Here is a 23,415-nt window from a genome sequence, read left to right as displayed (position 1 = left end):
AAGGATCTTTTTTTTTTTTTTTTTTTTTATTAATGTTATGATAGATTACAACCTTGTGAGATTTCAGTTGTACATTTTTGTTAGTCATGTTGTGGGTACACCACTTCCCCCTTTGTGCCCTCCCCCCACCCCCCCTTTTCCCTGGTAACCACCGATCAGATCTCCTTATCAATATACTAACTTCCACCTATGAGTGGAGTCATATAGAGTTCGTCTTTCTCTGACTGGCTTATTTCGCTTAACATAATACCCTCGAGGTCCATCCACGTTGCTGTGAATGGGCCAATTTTGTCTTTTTTTATGGCTGAGTAGTATTCCATTGTGTATATATACCACATCTTCTTTATCCAGTCATCAGTTTCTGGGCATGTAGGTTGGTTCCACGTCTTGGCTATTGTAAATAATGCTGCGATGACCATAGGGGTGCAACGGACTCTTGAGATTTCTGATATCAGGTTCTTAGGATAGATACCCAGTAATGGGATGGCTGGGTCATAGGGTATTTCTATTTTTAACTTTTTGAGAAATCTCCATACTGTTTTCCATAGTGGCTGTACCAGTTTGCATTCCCACCAACAGTGTATGAGGGTTCCTTTTTCTCCACAACCTCTCCAACATTTGTCGCTCTTGGTTTTGGATGTTTTTGCCAATCTAACAGGTGTAAGGTGATATCTTAGTGTAGTTTTGATTTGCGTTTCCCTGATGATTAGCGATGATGAACATCTTTTCATGTGTCTATTGGCCATATTCATATCTTCTTTTGAGAAATGTCTGTTCATGTCCTCTGCCCATTTTTTGATCGGGTTGTTTGTTTTTTTGTTGTTAAGCAGTGTGAGTTCTTTGTATATTATGGAGATTAACCCTTTGTTGGATAAGTGGCTTGTAAATATTTTTTCCCAATTAGTGAGCTGTTTTTTTGTTTCAATCCTGTTTTCCCTTGCCTTGAAGAAGCTCTTTAGTCTGATGAAGTCCCATTTGTTTATTCTTTCTATTGTTTCCCTCAACTGAGGAGTTATAGTGTCCGAAAAGATTCTTTTGAAACTGATGTCAAAGAGTGTACTGCCTATATTCTCTTCCAAAAGACTTATTGTCTCAGGCCTAATCTTTAGGTCTTTGATCCATTTTGAGTTTATTTTGGTGTGTGGTGAAAAAGAATGGTCAATTTTCAGTCTTTTGCATGTGGCTGTCCAGTTTTCCCAGCACCATTTGTTGAAGAGACTTTCTTTTCTCCATTGTAGGCCCTCCGCTCCTTTGTCGAAGATTAGCTGTCCATAGATGTGTGGTTTTATCTCTGGGCTTTCAATTCTGTTCCACTGATCTGTGGACCTGTTTTTGTACCAGTACCATGCTGTTTTGATCACTGTAGCTTTGTAGTATGTTTTGAAATCGGGGATTGTGATTCCGCCGGCTTTGTTTTTCTTGCTCAGGATTGCTTTAGCAATTCGCGGTCTTTTGTTGCCCCATATGAATTTTAGGATTGTTTGTTCAATTTCTGTGAAGAATGTTCTTGGGATTCTGATTGGGATAGCATTGAATCTGTAGATTGCTTTAGGTAGTATGGACATTTTAACTATGTTTATTCTTCCAATCCATGTGCATGGAATGTCTTTCCATCTCTTTATGTCATCGTCAATTTCTTTCAAGAAAGTCTTGTAGTTTTCATTGTATAGATCCTTCACTTCCTTGGTTAAGTTTATCCCAAGGTATTTTATTCTTTTCGTTGCGATTGTGAATGGGATTGAGTTCTTGAGTTCTTTTTCTGTTAGTTCATTGTTAGTGTATAGAAATGCTACTGATTTATGCACGTTAATTTTATACCCTGCTACTTTGCTGTAGTTGTTGATTACTTCTAATAGTTTTTCTATGGATTCTTTGGGGTTTTCTTTATGTAAGATCATGTCGTCTGCAAACAGTGAGAGTTTTACTTCTTTGTTACCTATTTGGATTCCTTTTATTTCTTTTTCCTGCCGAATTGCTCTGGCCAGCACCTCCAGTACTATGTTGAATAGGAGTGGTGAAAGTGGGCACCCTTGTCTTGTTCCTGTCCTCAGAGGGACGGCTTTCAGTTTTTGTCCATTGAGTATGATGTTGGCTGTGGGTCTGTCATATATGGCCTTTATTATGTTGAGGTACTTTTCCAGAAGGATCTTTTTGAGGCACAAGTCTGACCCTGCCACCTGCTTCCTAAAAGCCCTCTGCTGGCTCCCCATTCCTCTGGGGGATGAAGTTGGGGCTCCTTGGCCAGGCCCTGAGGGCCTTCCGGGATCCAGCCCACTTGCCTCCTGCTTTGTTTCCCTCCTGAACACCCTGACTCCAGTCCCTTGGGCTTGCCGTGCCGTCTCATCCCCAGACCCCTGCTCAAGTGAACGCCCTCCACCTCCTCAGCTCACCACCTCCTGCTCCGTTGAAATTCGGCTTAGCTGTCCCCATTTCCTTCAAGCCTTTGCCCCTCCCACGGGGTTAGACACCCCTTCCCTGGGCTTCCTCAGCCCTCTGCTCCTTCTCTCCTGGTGTGTGGTGCAGCATGTTAATGTCGGTCTCTGTGTCTGCTCCCTTTGGTGCTCAGTGTGGGAAGGAGCTCAGAGGATGCCCATGGTTGGATGAGGTGTGATGGGGCCTGGGAGACCTGCGATGGGGCCGTGGGGCTGCCCAGGGAGCAGGATTGGAGCCGGCGCTTCTGGCTTATGCCCGGGGTCACCAGTCTGGCTTCCTAGGTCAGGTGCTGAGAAAAACCAAGGTCATTGTTATGAAACATCTGTCCGCATCTGAAGTGGCTCAGGGCATGTGGCCACTTCTGCTCACAGTGGGTTCAGCCATGAAGGCCAAGGCAGTGTGTTTTTCTGCCCCGCCTGTCCCCCCATACTTCCAGCCATCATCTGTAGAACGTTGGCCTCGGGCATGGCAGAATTCAGGCACAGGGCACAGGGAGGTATCTCCACTCTTGAGCAGCTTCTGGCAGAGGCGGGGGTCCAAGTAGATCCAGGAGCCAGCCCAACTGGACGCATCTCAGGGTTTCTGCAGAGCCAGGAATCCTCGAAGCACAGGCAGCTGTTGCAGCTGGTAACACATGCCAGGGAGAGACTGTCCTTGGTTTTTCTTGAGGGTGCAGGTGCAGAGCAGCTCACAAAGAAATCAGCTTTAGACTTGTCCCAGAACTCACCAGTTTGCAGATGGCTTGATTTATAGAATTACCTTCCCCTCCCCCATTAGTCAAGATTCTTTCTGTTGCTAGTGGCAAAAACTCAAAGTCATTTAAGCAAAGAAAGTAGTTTACATAACTCAGAAACCTAGAGGTGGCTGGGTTCAGGCGTGGCTGAATCCAGATGCTCACATGATATTGCCAGGAACCTGTCTCTCTCTGTCTTACAATTCTGCTTTCCTCTGGACTGGCCTCTTTCTCAAGCTGGCTCTCCCCATGTGGTGGCCCAAATGGCTTTAGCAGCTTCAGGCTGGCATTATACCTGCCTGGCAACCTCTGTGGTAGGAGGGCGTCTCTCTTCAATGGTACCAGCCAAAGTCCCAGGGCTGCTGCTCCTTGGCTCAGCTTGGTCGCAGGCCCATCCCTGCACTATTGCCCACTTTGGCTGGTGGCAGCTAGTTTGGAAGCATGACTTGAAGGCTTAGTCAGCACTAAATCACACAGCGTGATACAGTTACACAGCTTGTCTTGTGGATACTTTAAAAGGAACAGAGGATCAAGTGTTGTTGAGGTTGAAATGTATACATGAACTTGGCTGTATACATTTTTTCTTTTGTGAATTGTCCTTTGCCTTTCAATGATGCTTTACTATCCTTCAAAGTACAGAAGTTTTATTTTTTTATGGTAAAATCTATCCATGTTTCTGCTGTGAGGGTATTTACTTCTGACGTTAAGCCTAGAGAAGCTTCTCCAGGGAACATAAGACTCTTGGGGGGGGCTGAAGTCGCTCGAGTTGCAGTTTTTCTGCTGGATGATGGTTTGCTTCAGTCTGTACAAATGGTCAACGCCGCAGGAGGGGTTGCGGAGAAGCCGATGAGTTTAGTAGTCCCGACAGAGCGTGGGGGATGGTGGGGGGTCAGCAGAGAAATTTCCCAGGCACGCAAGGTGGGAGGTGCCTCCATGCTTTCGGCTCTGGTCCTGGAGGAGGCTCTCGCTGCATCACTGTTGCTAGTGCTGCCCCCGGGGGCCTTGCGATCGTCCAAGGACCCGGGGCCTGTGGAATGGCCTTGGCAACAGGGCTCATCAGGGAGCCCGGGGCCTGGGAGGAAAGCCACCAGAGAATCAGCCAGCGCAGAAGTGTCCTGTGTGACTGATGCGCCTGGCCCGGCCCCTGGAAACCGGCCGTGGGCCTGCCCTAGAGCCGGTGTCCCTGTTCACAACGGTGTGCCCTCCGAGTGCCCTGCTCTCTGAACTCCACTGCGGATGACTCACAGGAAGCCTCAGAGACTGAGGGCCAGGCGTGGGAGGAGAGGAGAACGCCTTGGGAAAGAATTGGCGCTTCCTCCTAGGACTCGAGAGAGGCCTGGAAATTGATGCCAGTGATGTGGCTTTTGGCGCACCCGGTGCACACAGGCTAACGGATACGGCGGCCCCTCCTGGCGATGGAGTACGTCCTCTTCGTGCTCTACTTTTCCTTCTTTCTCTGTCTCTGTGCCCTGGTCTGTCTGTACTTTTCTGGCTGCCAGGAGATGACCTATAAGCATGAAGGTGAGCCGCTGGCTTTGGGGCATTGTCTGTGGTTCTGTGAAAGTTAGTGGCTGTGACGAAGGTGCCTGCCTGTGGCAGCAGTTCTTGGGAATGGTGCGGAGACGAGGCGAGGGAGGCTGATGAGGCTGGGCAGCTGAGGGCTCAGCTATGTGGGAGGCGCCCGTCTTTTGCTCTCCATCCCATTGATCTGCTAAGAATGAGCTCCTGTGCATAGTCAAAGTGTAAGTGGAGGAGAAGTGTTTATTTTTCGATTGTTTTTGCCAGAACTGCATTTTAAGAATGTGGATTACTTTGTAAAAGGTGTCAACAAGTCAAGACTTTGGTGGGAAAGTAAATGGAAGTCTGGAGGAGTAAGCCCATTCTAAAGAGAAGATGCGCTTGGAATGAGCAAAGATGGAACTGTGCGCCCTTAGAGTATCTTTCCTTAGGAAATGCCCAGGGAATTTGAGAATGATGGAGACTCCGAGAACTCAGCAGTTTCTTTCGTGCTTGACTTTTTTTAAAGCCCATGGTGAGCTGAGTGGTAGAAGAAACCATGTTTTCTAGGTAGTTCTCCTCTCGTTCCTTGGAGGCAGGTGTTATGTCTATATATTTTGAAAACACAGTATAAGTTAATTGCATTGTCGTCGAAGAAGACAGCCTCCGGATTTTCACCTTGAGCATCAAAATGTCTTTTTCTATTTTGTTTTTTATTAATAAAGACATAAATATATGTAATACATTTTGGCTTGCCATATAACGATCACTTAGAAAAACTAAGCCTGAGAGGAAACAAACTGACCCAACCTGTGCGGTCCCCCGGCTGGGGCAGGTCCTGGTCATCTGGCTGCTGCTGTGCCAGTGTGTGTGTGCGCTCTGTGTTTGTGGGTTTTCTCCTCTGTTGTTACAGGATTATAGTGTGAATGCCCTTTTATGTCTGCTTGCCGTCCTCCGAGCTGCCTCCTGCTTCCCTCCCTGCAGCCTGCTTCCTGGCGTCTTGGTCTCTGGAGCCACATCGTACTTCAGGGGCTCCACTTGGATCTGGGGAGAGGCTCTTCACAAAGGCAGCTCTCTGTTAAACACACGTGTGTAGTGTCTGTCATTAGCGCCCTGTGGTGGAGCTCAGTAACTGAGCGCCTAGCTGGCAGGCCCGCAGGGCTCAGGAGCCAAGCATCCTGTGCGGCGGTGCACTGAGGCCTTAGCCCCAGAGTGGTCCATGATCGCAGCTCGGCATTGGTCTTGATCGTTCGGAGAGGGTGTGGCTCGATGGTTCCTGGGGCTCCATCAGTGTGCCAGGCAGGGCCCTCCCTGCGTCGGTACTCACTGCCACTCGGCACAGCAGCAAACACAGACCTGTCCCCAGAGGCCTCGCAATTAGCAGTGTTTACAAGAAACAGGGTCGACTGAGTGGCCGCCCAGAAAAACGAGGAGCCTGGAGCTCAGGGAGGTGAACCACATGTGTGCAGGGGAGCTTCCAGTGCTGCAGATGTGTCCCTGCTGAAGGTGCCGGTGTCACTATCGGGGTGTCATGGCCACTGCTCCCTAGAGACTGTCTGGAGAGTTTCTGACACCTGAACTCAGGTAGGGTTCTCACCTGGAGGGGAGATTTGAGTATTTGATTGTTTCCAACCTCCACTTGGAGGAAAGAGTCATTTGAAATGGATGGAACCTGACAGGGCCTCACATTCCTACCTTGTGGACTTCCCTGGGGGGGCGCAGCCAGGTGGCTGCCCAGATGATGCTGGCTGCATGAAGGAAGGGGAGGGATGTTGTGTGCATACCCGGACTCTTTGTGGCAAACAAGTGAGTGTGGCCTTAAGTCCATTAACAGAGACGTGTTTATGAGTACCCATTCAACAGCCAGTATTTCTTGAGTGGGCCAGGCCCTGAGCCACAGTGAGGAATCAAAGAGCCCAAATCCTGGCCCTCCTGGAGCAAATCCCTGTCCTCGTGGGCTTACATCCAGAGCGGGAGATGGGCAATACACATGGAAGCAGGATGGATCTCCTGTTGGGTGGCGCTGAGTGCTCTGCAGGGAGGGCAACAGGGAGGCTGGTTGCGCTTGGTGTCCGGCCTTGTCGTGGAGGTCAGGGGTGCCTTTTCTGATAAGGTGGCATCTGTGCAGAGACTCAGAGAAGTTAGGGAGAGCTGTGTGCGCTCTGCAGACGAGCAGCTAGGCAGTGCACAGGCCTCGTGGCAGGCACATGAAGCGGGCAGGAGTGCGCTCAGCAGTGTGGCTGGAGTGTGCCGGTGGAGGAGGGAGGGGACAGGCCATGTGGGCCTGTGGACCACAGGGTGGGTGTTGGCTTCTACAGCCTTTGGGTTTTTTGTTTTTAAAGATTGGCACCTGAGCTAACATCTGTTGCCAATCTTCTTTTTTTTTTCTTTTCTCCTTCTCTCCAAAGCCCCCCAGTAGATAGTTGTATATTCTAGTTGTAGGTACTTCTGGTTGTGCTCTGTGGGATGCCGCCTCTGCATGGCCTGATGCGCGGTGCCCTGTCTGCACCCAGGATCTGAACCAGCAAAACTCTGGGCCGCTGAAGCGGAGCGTGCGAACTTAGCCACCTGGCCACGGGGCTGGCCCAACCTCTGTGTTTTGAATGAAGGACGAACGCGACATGACTGTCATTTCAGAATAGTTGCTCTGGCTGCCAGGTTGAAGGATAAGAGCAGGAGCAGGAAGGCCAGTAGGAGGCGGTTTTAATAATTTCAGTGAGAGTTGATGGTGCTTGGACCAGGATGGAGGTGCTGGTTCATACGGAGGGTGAGAGGCTGGGATCTGGGTTGAAGGTGGAGCCAACAGGATTTCTCCCAGAGAGGCATGAGAGAACGAGGAGCATCACTGGGGGGTTCCTCAGGGAGCTTCTAGGTTTTTGGCCTGAGCAACTAAAAGGATGGAGCTGCCAATGATGAGCACGTGTTAAATTGTGGGAGCAGCAGGTTAGCGGGTAAGCCGCCATCCACTAGACCCCCCTGGAGCTGTCGAGGAGATGGCTGACGTGTGAATTGGGAGTTTGGGGGAGCAGTACATCCCCATGTGTATAAAAGAAAGGAACATGGCGTGCAAGGTGGAAGCCGTGTGCAGAAAAACAAATGCCAAATGCGGGAAAGTTCTGGGTGCCGTAGGGTGGTCAAGTGCCTCCAACAGAGCCTCTTTAGAAACTTTGTGCAAGATGGCAGAGTCCCTCCCTCCCCCACTCTTTTCCTGATGTCTGAATTATTTCTTAATCACGCTGTTAATTTTGGTACCAGCCACATTGTCCTTACATTTGGGTGCATGAGATTGCAGACGCCTGCTGGCTTAAATGACAGAGTGGAGGAACCCTCAGTATGTGGGGTGCGCCCCGGCCCCTCTGGATTGAGGAGTGGGAAGGGGCTCAGAGAGAGCCAGGTTTCTGATAACCAGTGGGAGCCTGGGGCTCCGCTCTGGAGTTGGTTATGGCTCTTTCTTCATGGTTGTAAAAAACATTACTTGATTGTAAAAACAAATAAAAATCCTTCTCAGGGGCTATTTTGGAAAAAAGAAAGCCAAGGTTCCTAAAACAAGGGAAGTTGATCTGGTGATTGTCCATTGATGTCTGCAGCCCTCAGGGGAGCGAAGCTCCTTGTGGCTGGGAAGATGCCAGGTTTCCTCCTGATGTACCCCCGGCCCATCCAGAGTCTGCACACAGAAGGTGCTCAGTCAGGTGTTTGCTGAAGGAATGCACGAAGCCCATAGCCTGTGATGTTTGCAGGGAGAAGTGCCTGGTCGGATAACTGGGAGGCCGGCACGTGAGCATTAAAATTGCCCCTGACTCTGAGTGGTGGGTGCATAAGGGTCCATTATAGTATTCCATCTAGTTCCGTTCCTTCTAGGATGTTCCAAGTGTTCTCTAATAAACAAAAATTGCCTCTGAGCTCAGATCTGGTGAGGACCTGGTCCACATGCTCACCCAGCCGGTCAGAGGCGCGGGTCCATCTGTGGCCACTCCACCTTTCTCCTTTCCCGTGTCTGGAGTCCGGAACTAGACATCTCCTGTGGCCCTGCCCCCTCCTTAGTACAACAATGGTGCTGCTCGCTGAGTGTCACCACACCGGGCACCTTGCCAGGTACCGCGTGTTCCTGACCTCACTCTGTGCTCACGGGTGAGGTGGGCTTTCGTGTCTGTTTGGTGGAGAAGGAAGCTGGTGCTCAGAGGGGCCAAGAGACTGCATAAGGCCAGCAGCCCCCGAGCCTGCAGCCAGGGTCAGGCCAGCACCCTCTGCTGCCAGCCCTCCACCCTTCCACCACCTTCAGCTGCCTCCTTTTCCACCCAGCCAGTTACGAAGCCCAGGAGCCACGCTCAGGATGCCCTTGTGGACCGATGCACCTCCCTCTGCCCTGGCACGAGGGGCTGGGGGACTCAGTGGTTCTGAGTCCATTCCTAACGTCCTGCGTGTTGCCTTTTACAGAAGCATGTTGTGGAGACATTTTTTGGATTTGACGAGGAGTCTGTGGACTCGGAAACATTGTCAGAGACGTCTTGCAACACAGACAGGACGGACAGGGCCCCAGTCACGCCCGAGGAAGACTTGGATGACGTAAGCGAACCTCACCCCAGAGATGCCTGTGGTGGCTCTTCCGGCCTCTGGCAGTGGAAGGTGCTGCTCCCCCACTTAAAAGATTTAACCCCAGACGAGCTGTGTCCTCACAGCCCATAGTGTCAAGGGAAGGTGGACCCCACTTTCTTGGGTGCCGTGAGTGGCAGTGGGGGTGCTGCCAGCATGTTGGGCCCCTTTCCTTGCACCAGTGCTGATATCACAGAGGAAGTCTCTGGTCGCCTTGGTGTTCCTTACCCTTTGCCGTTAAAATTGCTGCGTGGTGGTCTGTCCCTTGTCCCCCTACACACACACACACACACACACACACACACACACTCACACACACACCATGTCACGGAAACAGCTTTTTCATTGTAAAGCTGACACGTCATGTAGCAGAGGATCCACACAGCTCTGAAAAGTGTAACAAGGAAAGTAAAAGCCACCTGGAGCCCTCTCACACGGGGCCACCACCCCGCGCTTCCCTGACAGTCTGCACACGTCCAGGTTCGTGCCACGACTCTGGGTGAGCTGGATTCACAAAGGTGAAGGCGTGGCTTAGTTGTCTCCCACCCGCCCCTCCCCAGCTGAATTCTCCCAGGAAATCTGAGTAAATTGCGATCATCCAGACATACGCTTTTTGATTTGCTTTATTCACCAACAGTCTGGAACAGGCACCTTTCAGCCCCAAAGCACCATGTCCCAGGTGCCCTCTCCTGAGCACGCAGGACTTTTTCGCATAGACACGCATGGCCCATCTCTCTGAGGATGGGCCTGATGTTGTTCCGGGTTTTCACGCCTGTGAGCAGTGCGCTGTGCTCGTCCAGTGTTTGCATCCTCGCACACTTAGGTGGTTATCTCCTCAGGAGGAGTTCCCAGAGCGAGAAGTGCTGCGGGAGGGGGCACCTTTACAAGGTGACCATCCACCTGTGGCGGCATGGGCTCAGGGCGCCCTCACCCTTTCTCCCTTGCACGTGACTCAGGCGACCCCTGGAGGGTTCCTCCAGGGAAGGGCGCTGACAACAGAGACAGCATCCTGTCCAGCAGCCCCTCCCTCCAGTGTCCCAGTTACTTCCTGGCAGTGCCCAGTTCATTAAGTAATTGTTGGCATAGTTGTGTGGTCCGGATGTTGCTTGTTGACCCTGGCACTCGAGCCACAACAAGTCACGTGCTGCATTATGTTTCCTTCTCCGTGCTGCTAAGACCGCAACCAGAGAAGAGGCCGACCTGCGGTTCTGCCAGCTGACCAGGGAGTACCAGGCCCTGCAGCGAGCCTATGCCCTGCTGCAGGAGCAGGTCGGGGGCACGCTGGACGCTGAGAGGGAGGCCCGGGTGAGTGCAGTGGGCCTGCGGGGCTGGCCAGGGGCTGGGCGGGAGGCCTTCCAGGAACGTGATTCTGGCACATCATCCCCCCTTGACACTTCGAGGGGACTCTGAGAGGTGATGGGGATCGCATCTGTGTAGTGGCGGTGTTCCAGCACTTAGCAGACCTGATGGAAACTATCCATCCTGAGTGTGATGGCAGAAGTTGCCAGATAGAATGATGCTACTGTCTGACAGAGCATGCGTGCCGTCCCTTTGCAAGAGTGGTTTCAGAATCTAAGGCTCAGTGATGAGGTCGCAGACTCAGAGGCCTTGCAGGCTTTACCTTCCTCTCCCTCTAGGCTGAGAATCCCCCAGGAACATCCCAGAGGAACCCTTGCAGGGACTGTCAGAGTGCTCCCAGCCCAGAAGGCTCTCTGGTCCCTGGTGGCCACCCAGGTCTGGGCCGTGACAGCCCTCGTGCTGGGCTGAGGCTCTGCCTTCCAGTAACTTCCACTCACTGGCCGTTTCCCAGCCTTTGGGAGTCACATAGACCAGGGACTGCTTGCTCTTCTTTCTGAAAGCGAGGGGGACCCCACAGAGCTCACCCATCCATGCCAGCCTTACCCCCATGCGTCCCTCGTTTCGTTCCCACAACAGCCCCATGGGGTAGGGTGTGGCGAATGAGGCTGGCAGGGAGGGAAGCTTCTGTGCTACAATAAGGAGTTCAGCCTGTAACCTATAGGTTAGAGGAGATAAACTGCTGGGCTTGGTTTGAGCTGAATCATGTGGTTTTTATTAAAAATTTCATGTAGTTGCCAACATTTAAAAGTCAAGAGATTTCACATAGAAATCCAGATTATTGGTTTCTCTGAAAAGCTCCAAACATCTAGCAACACCAGACTTCCTGTTCTACTTGGTAGCATTTGGCTGCAGCTGGGTGGCAGTTCCCCTGAGATGAGACATGTGCCTCGAGTGTGCTACAGTTCCCACTGCTCTCTATTACCCCGTGCTCAGTCGGCTTTCCTTGTTTATATTACCTACCTGGTCCTTGAGGCATTCTGGTTTTCAGCCCTTGTTGTAGGTGATAAAGGGCCCAGAAAGTGGGCTAAGCAAGTATGAAAATGCTTGGTAGTGTTGGGGATCACAACCATTGAACTTGGTCAGAAAGCCGAGATCGGGACCCTGATGTGTCTGGCTTCTGGCTCACTCACCCCCTTGAAGCAGCTGGCTCGTTCTCTGGGCTTCCATGTCCTTGTCTGTAAAATCGAGGAGGTTAGAACTGAAAACCTCTCAAGGCCTTCAGTTCTTAAAGATTGTACATCTGTAAGTGACAGAACCTACGTGCAGCCAGGTTGGCCAAGTTTGAACACGTGCTCCTCAGAAGGGGCCTGTTTCTAAGGTAGGGGTTGCAACATGATCCCTTCCACTTCTCTGTCCCCATTTGAGGTGACGTGCTCACTTTCTCACCTTTTTTGTTCCAGACTCGGGAACAGCTACAAGCTGATCTGCTGAGGTGTCAGGCCAAAATTGAAGATTTGGAGAAGTTACTGGTTGAGAAGGGACAGGTGAGCAGGAATGACCACGTGCTCTGTGATTCTTTGCATGTCTGTCCCCTTGGTGGTGTCCCTGGAACCTTGGTGCCGCGGGGGATGTTCTGTGGAATCTGGATCCCTTCCTCCAGAGACATGAGAGAGAAAAACACTAGCAGAGCCCCACGGGAACATCCTGGCTGATGTGTCTGTTTGCAGAGTTTTATCAAAGCAAGACGTGTTATGAAATTCTAACTTGGCTTTTTCTTTGTTTGTTTGCCAAATGTGCAAATATAGGAGATGATTCCAAAAGCAAAGTGGTGACCAAAATATTTTTTGACTTGACTCTGAAGAAAAGCTGCCATCGCTTATCACGATTTAAAGGTGAAAATGAACTGGCACCTGCAGCTAGTTCCGAATTATTACACAGGCCATGCCTCAGGATCCTGCTGTGACCATGTCACTGTCCTTCTGTGACCATGTCACAGGAAGATCCGGGCCCTTGAGCTTCTCAAATTAGAGTCACCTCCACGTGCACATTCTCTGAATTTGACTAGGCCTGGTTGGCAGCAGGACACAGTAGAGAGGCAAAGCCCGGGCCCAGGCTCGTCCCCTGGGGTGGGGAGACCTTGGAGGGGGCTCTGGGTGGAGGTCCAGCCTCTCGGAGGGTAATGTCTGAAGGCAGCTCCAACCCTGGGGTCAGTCCAGGCTGGCCGTGTTCTCCCTGTCAGAGTGCTCTCTGTGGTGGGAGATAACCAGGACTTCTCAGTGGCTTGCCACAGTGACAGTGTGGGTTTATTTCCGGCTCAATGTGCTACCTGTCTGATCTGTAGGCAGAGGTCATTGCTCCGTGCAGTGACTCAGGGATCCAGTGCTGGAGGCACCGCCATATTGTCACTGCCCTGTCCACAACACGTCCCCCTCGGCAGCATCCAGGAGAAGCCGTTGGCTGCCTCTGCACATTTTCTTGGCCGCAGCGGTCACATGGTCCCTTCTAACTGTGAGGGTGCTGAGGAGTGTGGGCAGTGGAGTGTCCGTGGCTCCCCTGCCCGGCGCACAGGCAGGCAGTGGGCACTGAGGAGGCCTGGCAAGGGCTGCCAGAGGTCATAGGCCGGACACGGACTGGGGGTGGCGGGTGTTAAGGGAAGGAATTGTAAGAGGTTCCAGGTGGGCTAACAGGGGGACTCGGGAAGGGCTACAGAGGGGGTGGCTTAGAACTAACTCTGGCTAGTGCCCCGTTAGTGGGACGAGGGCTCAGGTCGTGACTGAGATTCAAATTATCGAAGACGGCCAGTACCCAGGACTCAAGCAGGCATGCAAAGCAGGGCACTGCAGCAGCGTTTGTACGGGGACCGAATAGGGGACAGGCGAGTGGCCAGCCCTCAGGAGCTGCGTGTGTAACCATGGTCCCGAGTTCTCCACAGAGGCAGGAGAGTGGTGACGAGCACATTCTGGAACCAGCCTACCTGGGTTCAAGTGCTGCCCTGCCGCGGACTTTTTGGACAACCTTGGGCAAGTTACGTAATCTCTTTGTGCCTCGGTTTCCTCATCTTTATAAAATGGGGCTAATAATAGGACTTACCACAGTGGGGAGAGGGCTTAGGGAGACTCAGCAGTAGCCAGGGCAGAGCCCAGGTGAGAGAGGGCTGTTTTCAAACTCCGGTCCTAACTTGCCATTGCCCTCAGCCTCCCATTCCAGGCCGCACTCCCCTGTTTCCTGACCGCGGTCTAAGACAAAGGAACCTCCTGCCCGCGGTGCTGGCCTCAGTGCTAAATGGAGGGCCCAGTTTGGGGCAAAACAAATGGCCGTTCCTTCAGTGAACGCTTACCAGAGCCCTAAACCTAACCCTAACCCTAACCCGCACAAGGCTCTGACCTGTTATGGGGGTATATCAGGTTGCCATCACTGCATCACACACTGCCCCAAAACTTAGTTGGTTAAAACAAGCATTCTTATTTGCTTACCATCCTGTGGGTCAGCAGTTTGGCTGAGCTCAGCTGGGCGGTCCTTCTGCTGGTCTCACTCACAGTTGTTCTCACTGCATTTTTGGTAGAATGACAGGGCTGGGTGGCCCAAGATGGCCTCGCTGTCCTGTCTGGGCACTGGGCCAGCTGTTGGCCAGATCCCTCCTCAAGGTGTCTCATCCTCCTGGAGGCTAACCTAGCTTCCTTCCTGGTGGTCCAGGGGCAGGAAGAAAGGGCAGCTGCAGTGCACACGTACATTCCACACTCTGCTCGCGTCGCTTGTGCTCATATCGCCGGAGCCGGAGCATGCCACAGCCAGGCCTCGCATCAGGGTTAGAGAAATAGACCCCGTCTCTCTTGGGAGGAGAATGCAAAGTGACGTTGCAAAGTGCACGGAGATGGGAGGGAAGGTTGTGAACAGTCTTCCACAGATAAAAAGATGGATGGAGCATGGCTCTGTCCTCCCGGGGACTCACATCCTCGTGCGCCTGCACACGCGTCAACCTGTGACGACACAGGGTGACCGCTGTTAGGTGGAGGGAGGTCCAGGAGGCACCGGAACTGAGAAAAGGGAAGAAGAGAGTTCTTTTATTTGTCGATTCACCCATCCTCCGGTATTTATGGGCCCCGGCTGTGTGCCAGGCACCAGCTAGGCTCTGGGGATGCCCCAGGGAACAGATAGACTTAGTGCCACGTGCTCATGGAACTTACCTGGATAGGACCTGGCCAGACAAACGTGGGTAGGGCGTCCCCACAGAGGGACTAGAATGGAGCAAAGTAGTGACTGTGATGATGCAGGTCGGTGGGCTGGGCAAACCCTCAGGTGTGGCCTGGATGCCAGCCCACGGGCTGCAGGGAACAGGCCAGGAGAGGGCCTGCCTGGGCCAACTTGGCCGCACTGCCGCTGTCCTTCTGTCAGTGACACAGTGCACTCCCTGTGCTCACAGGATACTTGAACAGGGGAGGAGGGACATGCCACAAACCTGCTGTTTCTCTGTTTTGGGTTTAAAGGTTCATAGGGACAATGAGGTCATTCTAGCTGCTGTCCTTTTCTCTGACCTTTTCATGGAAAGCTTCAGACTAAGTGATCTTTCTCACTGACATGTTGTTTAACTGTCTCTTTGCTTCAATGAGTGTGAACATATTTAGTGCTTCTCCCTAGGATTCCAAGTGGGTGGAGGAGAAGCAGCTGCTCATCAGAACAAACCAAGACTTGCTGGAAAAGGTACGTGGCCATGGACACCCAGACCCCACCTCAGGGAATCCCAGAGCCTGGGGTCTGCAGGGACCTCAGAGGCCCGTTCTGACCACCAGAGTCTCACCCAGCCTCTCCGCGCAGCCCCTGTGGGTTGACTCTCAGAGGAGAGACATCTTCCTCAAGTTGAGTTCAAGCCCAGTTCCTGGGGGCTCCCAGCCGCTGGCCCTGGTTCTGTCCTCTGGGGTGGGGTCCGCAGAGCTGCTTTACACCATGCTGCAGACGTGGAAAGGGCCACCTGTCCTCCCGGGGCACCTGCAGACATGGTGAGGCCCACCTGTCCCCCAGGGGTGCCTGCGGACGTGGTGAGGGCCGCCTGTCTCCTAGGGGTGCCTGCGGATGGGGTGAGCCCCGCCTATCCCCCAGGGGCACCTGCAGACATGGTGGGGGCACCTGTAAAGGGCTGCCTGTCCTCCTGACGCAGGCTTCTCAGCCGCCTCTGCCATTGCTTTGGGCTTCCAAGTCCCTCCCCCTCCCGTGTGGAGGGACCTGAGGCGCTGGTCAGTGGCAGACCCTCTGGCCACTGTGGCCCACTTCATGGACAGGAGGCCATGGTGCTGGCTGAGTCAAGCCTGTCTTTCCCTCTCTGGTCGTGGAACTTTCCAGGTTCTCTCAAGGAGTTGGTTTGGGGAGTAGATCGAATGCTTTGGGACAAGATATTAGCTTTATTTTTTTTATCTGTGTACAATTCAGTGATTTTTTTTTTTTAATGAATTTACTGAGTTGTGTGGCCAGCACCACAATGCAATTTTAGGACACTTTCAGCTTCCCATAAAGATCCCTCCTGCCCGCTTGTGGTCACTCCCTGCCTCTCAGCCCTCCGCCCCTGACGACCACCGTCTGCTTTCCGTCCCTGTGGATTTGCTTTCTCTGGGCCTTCCGTCCTAGTGGAATCAGACCCAAGTTAGGCCTTAGCTTTGAAGCATCCTAGTATGTCAGAACTGAACGAGCCTGGCCTCGCCCCTTCGGAGGGGCCTCAGTCCAGTCCCAGCTTTGTCACTGACCTGCTGTGTGGCTGTTCAGCACCCTGTGTTTCTCCACAGCATTTGGGGCACTGGGACAGGACCGGCCACTGCCCTGCGAGTCGGCCCTGTGTGTTGGGAGAGATTTTGTGTGCTTGGTCCTGCTGGCTAAATTCTGGGAGCCATGGAGAACACAGTTTCCAAATGTCCCCTGGGGGCGGCCACCTCAGTGGAGAAGCCCTGTCTGGCCGTCCTCGTGTCGGGCAGGAGGAGACTGGGGACGGGCACTCCCAGAGGCCCTCGTGCGCATGCGTCGTCTCAGTTAGTCCTCGCTGCAGCCGGGAGGGAGGGGCTGCTGCTGCTTCCTCCGTGGACCGAAACGGAGGCACGGAGCCCCCGTGGGCTTCGGACCCAGGCAGTCCCCCTCTGCAGACTGACTTGTGCTTTCAGGAGGGCTGTGCACCCAGCCTTCTTGTAAGAGCCCTCTGGGAAAGTAGAGGCCTGGGCACCTTCCTGCGGCTGTTTGTGGGGTGCTGTCCCGGGGGACTCCCCCCGGGAGGGCCGGGCAGAACGTGGACAGAACATATACAACACGGACAGAACTCAGACGGCTTTGGGATCAGCAGCGCCCGTGTTGCATTCTTGCTTCCCCACGTTTGACCTGAGGGAAGGGACTTAGTAGCCCCCTGCCTCAGTTTCCCCATCATTCATTTATTCCACAAATGTATGAGGAGCCCCTGCGGGGCCAGGCGCAGGGCTGCAGGGAGGAACCAGGCACGGCCTCCGCTGTGCCGTCCCGCTCCTCGGCAGAAAGGGCCTGCGGTGCCCGCCTCGCACACTGCCGCAAGTCCTCCCCTCCCCCGGCAGTGGTGCCCGTTTCCTCAGGCCACACTGAGGTGGTCCGTCGTCTGGGGACGCATCTCTCCACTCCTGGTAAGAGACAGTGGTCCCCCCTCCACTAACCCACAGTGTTTCCCCTCTAGATTTACAGGCTGGAAATGGAAGAGAACCAGCTGAAGAACGACATGCAAGACGCAAGGGATCAGAACGAGCTGTTAGAATTCAGAGTGCTAGAACTCGAAGTAAGAGACTCTATCTGTTGTAAACTCTCAAACGGAGCAGACATTCTCTTTGAGCCCAAACTGAAATTCATGTGACGCTCCCAGATGTTTCCAAGCATGTGTAAAGGGACGTGTGGTAGTAGTTTTCTTTTTTTTTTTAATCTGTATGTTCAGAATAATTTCACTGCCTTAATATGTTCTGGAGAGAATGCTCACGGAAGTCCTTGGACATGTACCAGAGCTAATATATTTATTGCCTACGGCTTGTTTTGCACTTAATAAAATAATTTGTTTTTGCAATATTTTGCCTTTTTTATTTGTGTTTCATTTCCATAACTACTTCTTTCCTGCATGCATAGTCACCTGGTATGCATTCTGCAAACCCAGACAGAATCACTGTTGCGATTAATAACACACCTTTTTAAGTGACCTTGCATGTAGTGAATCTCACTCTTGGAAAGAGCAGGGTCTGCCCTGGCCCGCAGCTGAATGTCATGTGTTTACTGCTAGTTTGGCCCATTTGCCATTTGCCGAGGTAAACACGAGGTAAGTAACCAGGGGGAAAGCAGGTGTTTGCAGGGGCGGGTCAGAAAACTAGTTACGTTGCTCCAGCTCTCTTGTCCAGTGCAGACAGACCTTGGCGTCGCAGCGGTATTGGACTGAAAAAAATGACTATATGTAACTCAAACTGCAATGCAGAACTACCGTTTAGCGTGGAGGGAGATTGACTGTTGCTCATGGATAGAAGTCGTGTTCCGACCCTTCAGTAACTTCCCCGATACGCGGAGTTGGTTCCAGTGTAAGAATATCAATGGTTTTATTGCTTCCAAATGAAATCTTGCCTCGGGTGTGTTACTGCACTGCTTGGCTACCATGTTGTTCATAATCCTTTTTGTTGGTTTCCGTTTAAAAATCGACATTTTAAACCTCACCCGAGTTTGTGACTCGTTTCTCTATGCTCCTATGGCGACGGCTCTGCTCCCTCAGCTGGACCGTGTGCGTGAATGGGCCCCCTAAGCGCCCTCGCAGTGTCGGTGTGTCTCTGATCTCGTTTTCTCCTCCCGGCTCCAGTTAAAGTTGTTGGCACTCGAGCTTGCCGTCTTGTGTCTTGTCTTGTTGGCATGGACATGGCCTGAGTGTCTTGGAACCAGGCGTCCTCAGCTCTGGCTTGAGCATGAACTGATGTTTCACTCAGGCGGCAGACGACGGAAGTTACGCAAGGTGGTGGTGAATGCTTCTGCTGCTGTTAGAAAACCTGCTCAGGTCCTTGTTAGGCATCCTTCTCATGAAAAGGCCACAGCATTGCTCAGTTTATTAGAATTTCCTTTAAGTGTCTCCACCATCCTTCAGAGTCATTAGAAGCCAATTTTCTGACTTTCGTTCATGTAAAATGTGAGCTTTCTCTTGTTACCTCTTCTATGGAGGCTCCTCCATTTGAGCAAGCCTGGCAGGTAGCAGTATATCCATGGACCCAAACCATAATGACTCTGTTCTTCTTGGCTAATGAGGAAAATAAGATTTTCTCTCTAAACTGTTTTAAACCCAGACTAGCCAGGTTGAGGCTTTGTGGAAATTAATTGAATTAACGGGTTCGCCCTTCCTCTCTCCTTTAGCCTTATCCAAGAGCATCTGCTTAAGACCTGCCATGTAAACTCGTGCTCGTCCTGGTTACATTTCGTAGTTGAGTGACTGAGGAAGCCCATCGATGCTGTAGCTGGCTTCTGCAGGGGTAATCCAAAGCATGCTCGCCTCCCTCACTGTAATTTTCAGAAAACAAAAGCAGTTCGATTTAAAGGTCTGATTTGAGAAGGTCTTGTCTGCTGGCTTTCCCATCGTGTTAACCTGTCCGTTGCTCAAGCTTTAAAGGCAAATCTATGTAGGAAACACAATTGAGATGAGAATACTGTTCTCTCCTCTACTTTATCCTTGTAAGTAATTGCGCTTCTCTCGTCCTGGTTACTTTATGTATGATTAATGAGTACGTCTTCTGAGAAAAAATGCTTGCTTTTCCCTCCCTGGTAATTGAGATTTGACTATCAACTTAAGGTAGGGGTAGGATGATCATTGGTGGTGTTTGTGTGCTTCAAAAAAAATATCATGGATGAAGTCAGCAGATGATACTGAAAAAATATGAAGCCAGAGTTTGGGTTCTTGCCCTGCTGCTCGCTAGCTTGGGGCCTCAGCCTTGCTGAGCCTCCACCTCTGTCTACACAGTGAGAGCGTTAATGCCTGCCTGTGGGGTCGCGTGAGGATTACATGAGATGAGGATGTGCCGAGGGCACAGGGTAGTGCCTGTAGTTGGTGGCTTTGCTGTCTGTCGATCTCTCCTGCCCTGGTTCTCATGGAGTATTCAATGACGGTGTGTGACTTCCCGGGCCTCGACCTCGCAGCGGGTCAACTCCTGGTGCTCTGCTAACTGTTTGTTCCTAGCTGGGTAGGTTCAGAAGTACCGAGTGTCGGCAGGAGCTGCACTGTGGGGCAGGGGTGTGAGCCCGCGTGCTGGTCTGCCACAAGGAGGCCGCAGTCTGAATGCACTTTCTGCTAATGCCTTTGCCCACTGGAATCCGGTGGTTTGTGCTGAGTAACGTGGGAAGATGGCAAGTGGTAAATAATCCAATAAAGTTCTGTTTTTAAAGCGAATCTTTTCCCCAGGAGAGAGAGCGGAGGTCGCCAGCATTTAACCTCCAAATCACCACCTTCCCCGAGAACAACAGCAGCGCTCTCCAGCTGTTCTGTCACCAGGAAGGAGTGAAGGTAGCGTGCTTGGGGGGCCTGCGCTGAGCCGGCGGCTGGGGCCCACTCCAACGCCAGGCCCAGCTGTGAAGGGGGACCGTGTCCTTGAGCCACAAGAGAACTGGTTTTCACGTGATGCCCCATGCCCCCCACCAGATTTTGAAAGTCATAGCTCATTTTTTGAGGGTCACCAAATGTCACTGTATTTGTACTCAGGCTAAAGAGCAGACTTGACATGGAGCCTTGAGTGCAAACCCCAGGTTGACCGCTTCTCGGCTCTGGTGGTAACCTCTCTGAGCCTTGGACTCCTATCTATGAGGTCTGAGTGGCAATTCCTACCCCGGGAAGTGGGTGTGACAATTAAACTGACACGTGCCTAGCCCAGTGCCCGACACACACAGTAAGTGTTTGGGAGACGTAGCTGTGGTGGTTCTAACCGCTGAGTGTTAGCCGTGTGCCAGGAGCCCTAGCCCTGTGGGCTCAGATGGTCCTTCTGACCCACACGATTCCATGGGCCTTTCTAGAAAGCAGTGTTGTGCTGGCGTAAAACCCCGCCAGTAGGCAGCAGTTGTGGCCTTCAGTCCCTCGCACCCCGAAGCAGCTGCTGGGCCTGCCGTGTGTACTGAGAGAGAAGAAGGGGTGTGCAGCTGTACCGAGGCGTGGAGGCTGTGGCCCTCGAGATGGTGTGGATGTCTTTGCAGCTCACACAAAATGAACGTTGGAAATCTTTTCCAGGATGTGAATATTTCTGAACTTATGAAGAAATTAGATATCCTTGGCGATAACGGGGTAACTATGAGCGATCGGTTTCTGGTTTCGTGTTCTTGTTTTGGTTCGGGTGTATTGTGTGGCTTTTGTTTCGTTTTGTTTTAATTTTCTCCTAATTTAAGAGACCTGATAAGTACAATGTAAGGCTTTTGTATGGCCGTGCTCCTGTGCGGGTGGGGGGGTCGGCCTTTGTCAGAGGTGGGGTTCTAGGTCATCCCGACAGCCTGAGTGATGAGGAGGAAAAGCATAAGAATGAGTACCCGGAAAGACAGTGGAATCCTTCAAGGTTTCTGAAATCAGAAAGTTATGTTTTTGTCTTCCTAAAAGATTGGCTTGAACGAGGCCCTATTTCTAAAGGGCTTGGTACCCCTACGTGAGACCGTCTGAATCAGAGGGCCAGTCCTGAGATACGTCCCATCTGCCTTTAGATGCTGGCCCTGTTAGAGAGCAGGGGCTGGTCCTGGGGAGGCCGCGCAGAGAGGGGCCATCAGAGTCGTTTAGCACTGACTGTCTGCACGTGGGTGTGGGATCCAGTGAAAAACGCCCTTGCCCATTTTTGTGTTTTAGAATTTGAGAAATGAAGAACAGGTTGCAATAATCCAAGCCGGAACTGTGCTTGCCCTGTGTGAAAAGGTAGTGCCCGGCGGCATTTCTGTCCACACGCCTGTCCGAGCTTCCTAGCACCATACAAGAAACTGTACATTGGCGTCACGCTCTGTGTTGGAAGCATGCATTTCAGTCCGTCTGCGTCTGCATGTGCACGCGCATGCCCGTTCCTTTTCTGATTGAAAATCACTCACATTTACTGTAGAAAATGTAGAGACCACAAGAGGAAATAAAACCCCCATCCAGGAAACCATCTGCCACATTTGGGATATTTCCTTCCTGGTTTTTTTCCCATGCCCGTTTTTTAAACTTAGTTGAAATCATACTTGACTTCCAGTGTTCATCCTGCTTCAGAAGCTTCCCCGACGCGATTCAGCGGCCCCGCCTTATCCCACTGCACAGCTATGCCCTAAATTGCTTAATCTCTCCCCCGCTGCTACAGACCAAGGGCATCTCCACTTTTTATTTCTGTTTACCATCACGCAGCAGTGAACATCTTTACCCGTGGGTTTCTACCTACATTTTCAAACACTTCCACAGGATAGATCGTAGAAGTGGAATCACTGGGCCGTGTGGTAAGGCAGTTTTTAAGAGCTTTGATATTGTCAAAATGGTTTCCAGAAAAGTGGTACCAGTTCTCCTTCTACCTGAGGATCACCACAGGGCTGGTTTCTTGTTCCACGTGGCATGTCACTGCGAAGAACTCTGCCGACTTGATAGGCCAAAATTATAGGACGTCGTGGTTTTGCTTTTCATTTATGTGAGTCTAGTGGCACTGAGTTTTTATTGTATATTATTTATTTTCTTCTTCCTTGTGAATTGTAATGACATTTCCTTTGACAATTTTCCATTGGGTTTGTTTGCTATTTGTTCGTTCATACATTAATTCAATCATACATTCATTCATTCACTATGTATTTGCCATAATTATGGTTTTCCTTACTGACTTCTCTGCATGCTTTACATATTACAGATAATAACTTTTTGCCATACTTATTAAAAACACATTCCTGGTTTACCTTTTACATTACTTTAGAACATTTTAGGTGTACACAACTTTTTATGTAGTCCCATCTATAGATCTTTTCATTTCAAAGCACATGAGTTAAACTTTAAAATACTATTTCTGTAATGATGAGGCCTTAATGATCTTAATCAGGATTCCCTCCAGAATCTGGGAGGACATTTAAAATATAAGTAGTTTCTTCTCTGGGTACCTGTCCACCCCTCCTTCCAGTCATGTAAAGGGCACTAAATGTTGGTGACAGACTATGACAAAGCCTTGCCCAAGGTCACACAGGTGCTAAGTGGTGACTCCCAAGTCACGTCACCTGGCTGAGCTGCGTCCTCAGGTGACCAAGGGGATGATGATGACCCACACCTGGCGGGCTGGTGGGCCCATCAGACGCAGGTAACTGTCCGCTGTTAGGCGCATGGTGTGCATTCGGTAGACATCCCTCTCACCAGCAAAGCCAAATGTGGTTGTCCTGCCTCCTGTAACAGTGCTCTGGGGAGCGTCATGTAAAGAGCCGAGTGAAGACTCTTGACTCCGTTTATTCAACATTCACTAAGAATGAGCCTCCGGGTGCGGAGCACCCAGCACGCCCGGGAGGACGTGGAGGTGTCAGAGCCACAGTTCCCTCCCCGCCCTCAGAGCGGCCCCTATATGAGGCTCACTGCTGGACCTCTGCTCACCACCTGCGGTCGGTCGGTGGGTCTGTGCATCTCCCAGAGCCACGAAATGGAGAGCGGTATGCCTTGCAGGGTCAGTGTTGGGCCTCCAGGACAGGGCATGTTTAAGTGGAAGCCTGGGGCAAAGCTTGGTTCCTCAAAGTCTTTGATCAGTGCTTGCAGATGGTGAGCAAAGAGCAGGAACCGCCAGTGACCTGGGGTGGCGGGTGGGGGTGGGGGTGGGGGTGGGGCAGCGGGCATGGGGGGTCTTCTCTCCAGCCCCCAGGGTCCCTGGAGGGCGGCACACTGTGGGAGGCCCCAGCCTTGCTGGGAA

General features: G+C 51.7%; 2 protein-coding genes across 11 annotated transcripts in view; both read left to right on the top strand.

The window, feature by feature from the left end:
- Window positions 1–23,415, top strand: part of JAKMIP1 (janus kinase and microtubule interacting protein 1) — a 147,806-nt gene that overhangs the window by 103,613 nt on the left and 20,778 nt on the right. For 9 of the 10 annotated variants that reach the window (XM_070613299.1, XM_070613303.1, XM_070613306.1 and 6 more), the window contains 5 exons: window positions 9,098–9,226; window positions 10,430–10,558; window positions 12,013–12,096; window positions 15,188–15,250; window positions 17,226–17,605. In XM_070613299.1, the coding sequence (XP_070469400.1) occupies window positions 9,098–9,226; window positions 10,430–10,558; window positions 12,013–12,096; window positions 15,188–15,250; window positions 17,226–17,399 (579 nt within the window). In that variant the 3' untranslated portion in view covers window positions 17,400–17,605. Of the gene's footprint in view, window positions 1–9,097; window positions 9,227–10,429; window positions 10,559–12,012; window positions 12,097–15,187; window positions 15,251–17,225; window positions 17,606–19,955; window positions 20,058–20,771; window positions 20,826–21,371; window positions 21,438–23,415 lie in introns of those variants that run through there. The other variant, XM_070613297.1, reaches the window with a different exon arrangement.
- On the top strand, window positions 4,497–17,605 carry LOC139082391 (uncharacterized). Its single transcript, XM_070613308.1, has 6 exons — window positions 4,497–4,687; window positions 9,098–9,226; window positions 10,430–10,558; window positions 12,013–12,096; window positions 15,188–15,250; window positions 17,226–17,605. Exons 1-2 carry the CDS (start codon window positions 4,582–4,584, stop codon window positions 9,127–9,129), a joined length of 138 nt encoding a protein of 45 aa, XP_070469409.1. The 5' UTR covers window positions 4,497–4,581; the 3' UTR covers window positions 9,130–9,226; window positions 10,430–10,558; window positions 12,013–12,096; window positions 15,188–15,250; window positions 17,226–17,605.

The sequence above is a fragment of the Equus przewalskii genome, chromosome 3, assembly GCF_037783145.1.
Source record: "Equus przewalskii isolate Varuska chromosome 3, EquPr2, whole genome shotgun sequence".
Taxonomy (NCBI): domain Eukaryota; kingdom Metazoa; phylum Chordata; class Mammalia; order Perissodactyla; family Equidae; genus Equus; species Equus przewalskii.
Note: the sequence above shows the minus strand (reverse complement) of the source record. Positions and strands in the feature narration are given on the sequence as shown.

Coding starts and splice junctions, on each gene's coding strand:
- LOC139082391 (XM_070613308.1), top strand. CDS start 4,582: ATGGAGTACGTCCTCTTCGTGCTCTACTTTTCCTTCTTTCTCTGTCTC. Junction 4,688..9,097: donor GATGACCTATAAGCATGAAG/GTGAGCCGCTGG, acceptor TGCCTTTTACAG/AAGCATGTTGTGGAGACATT.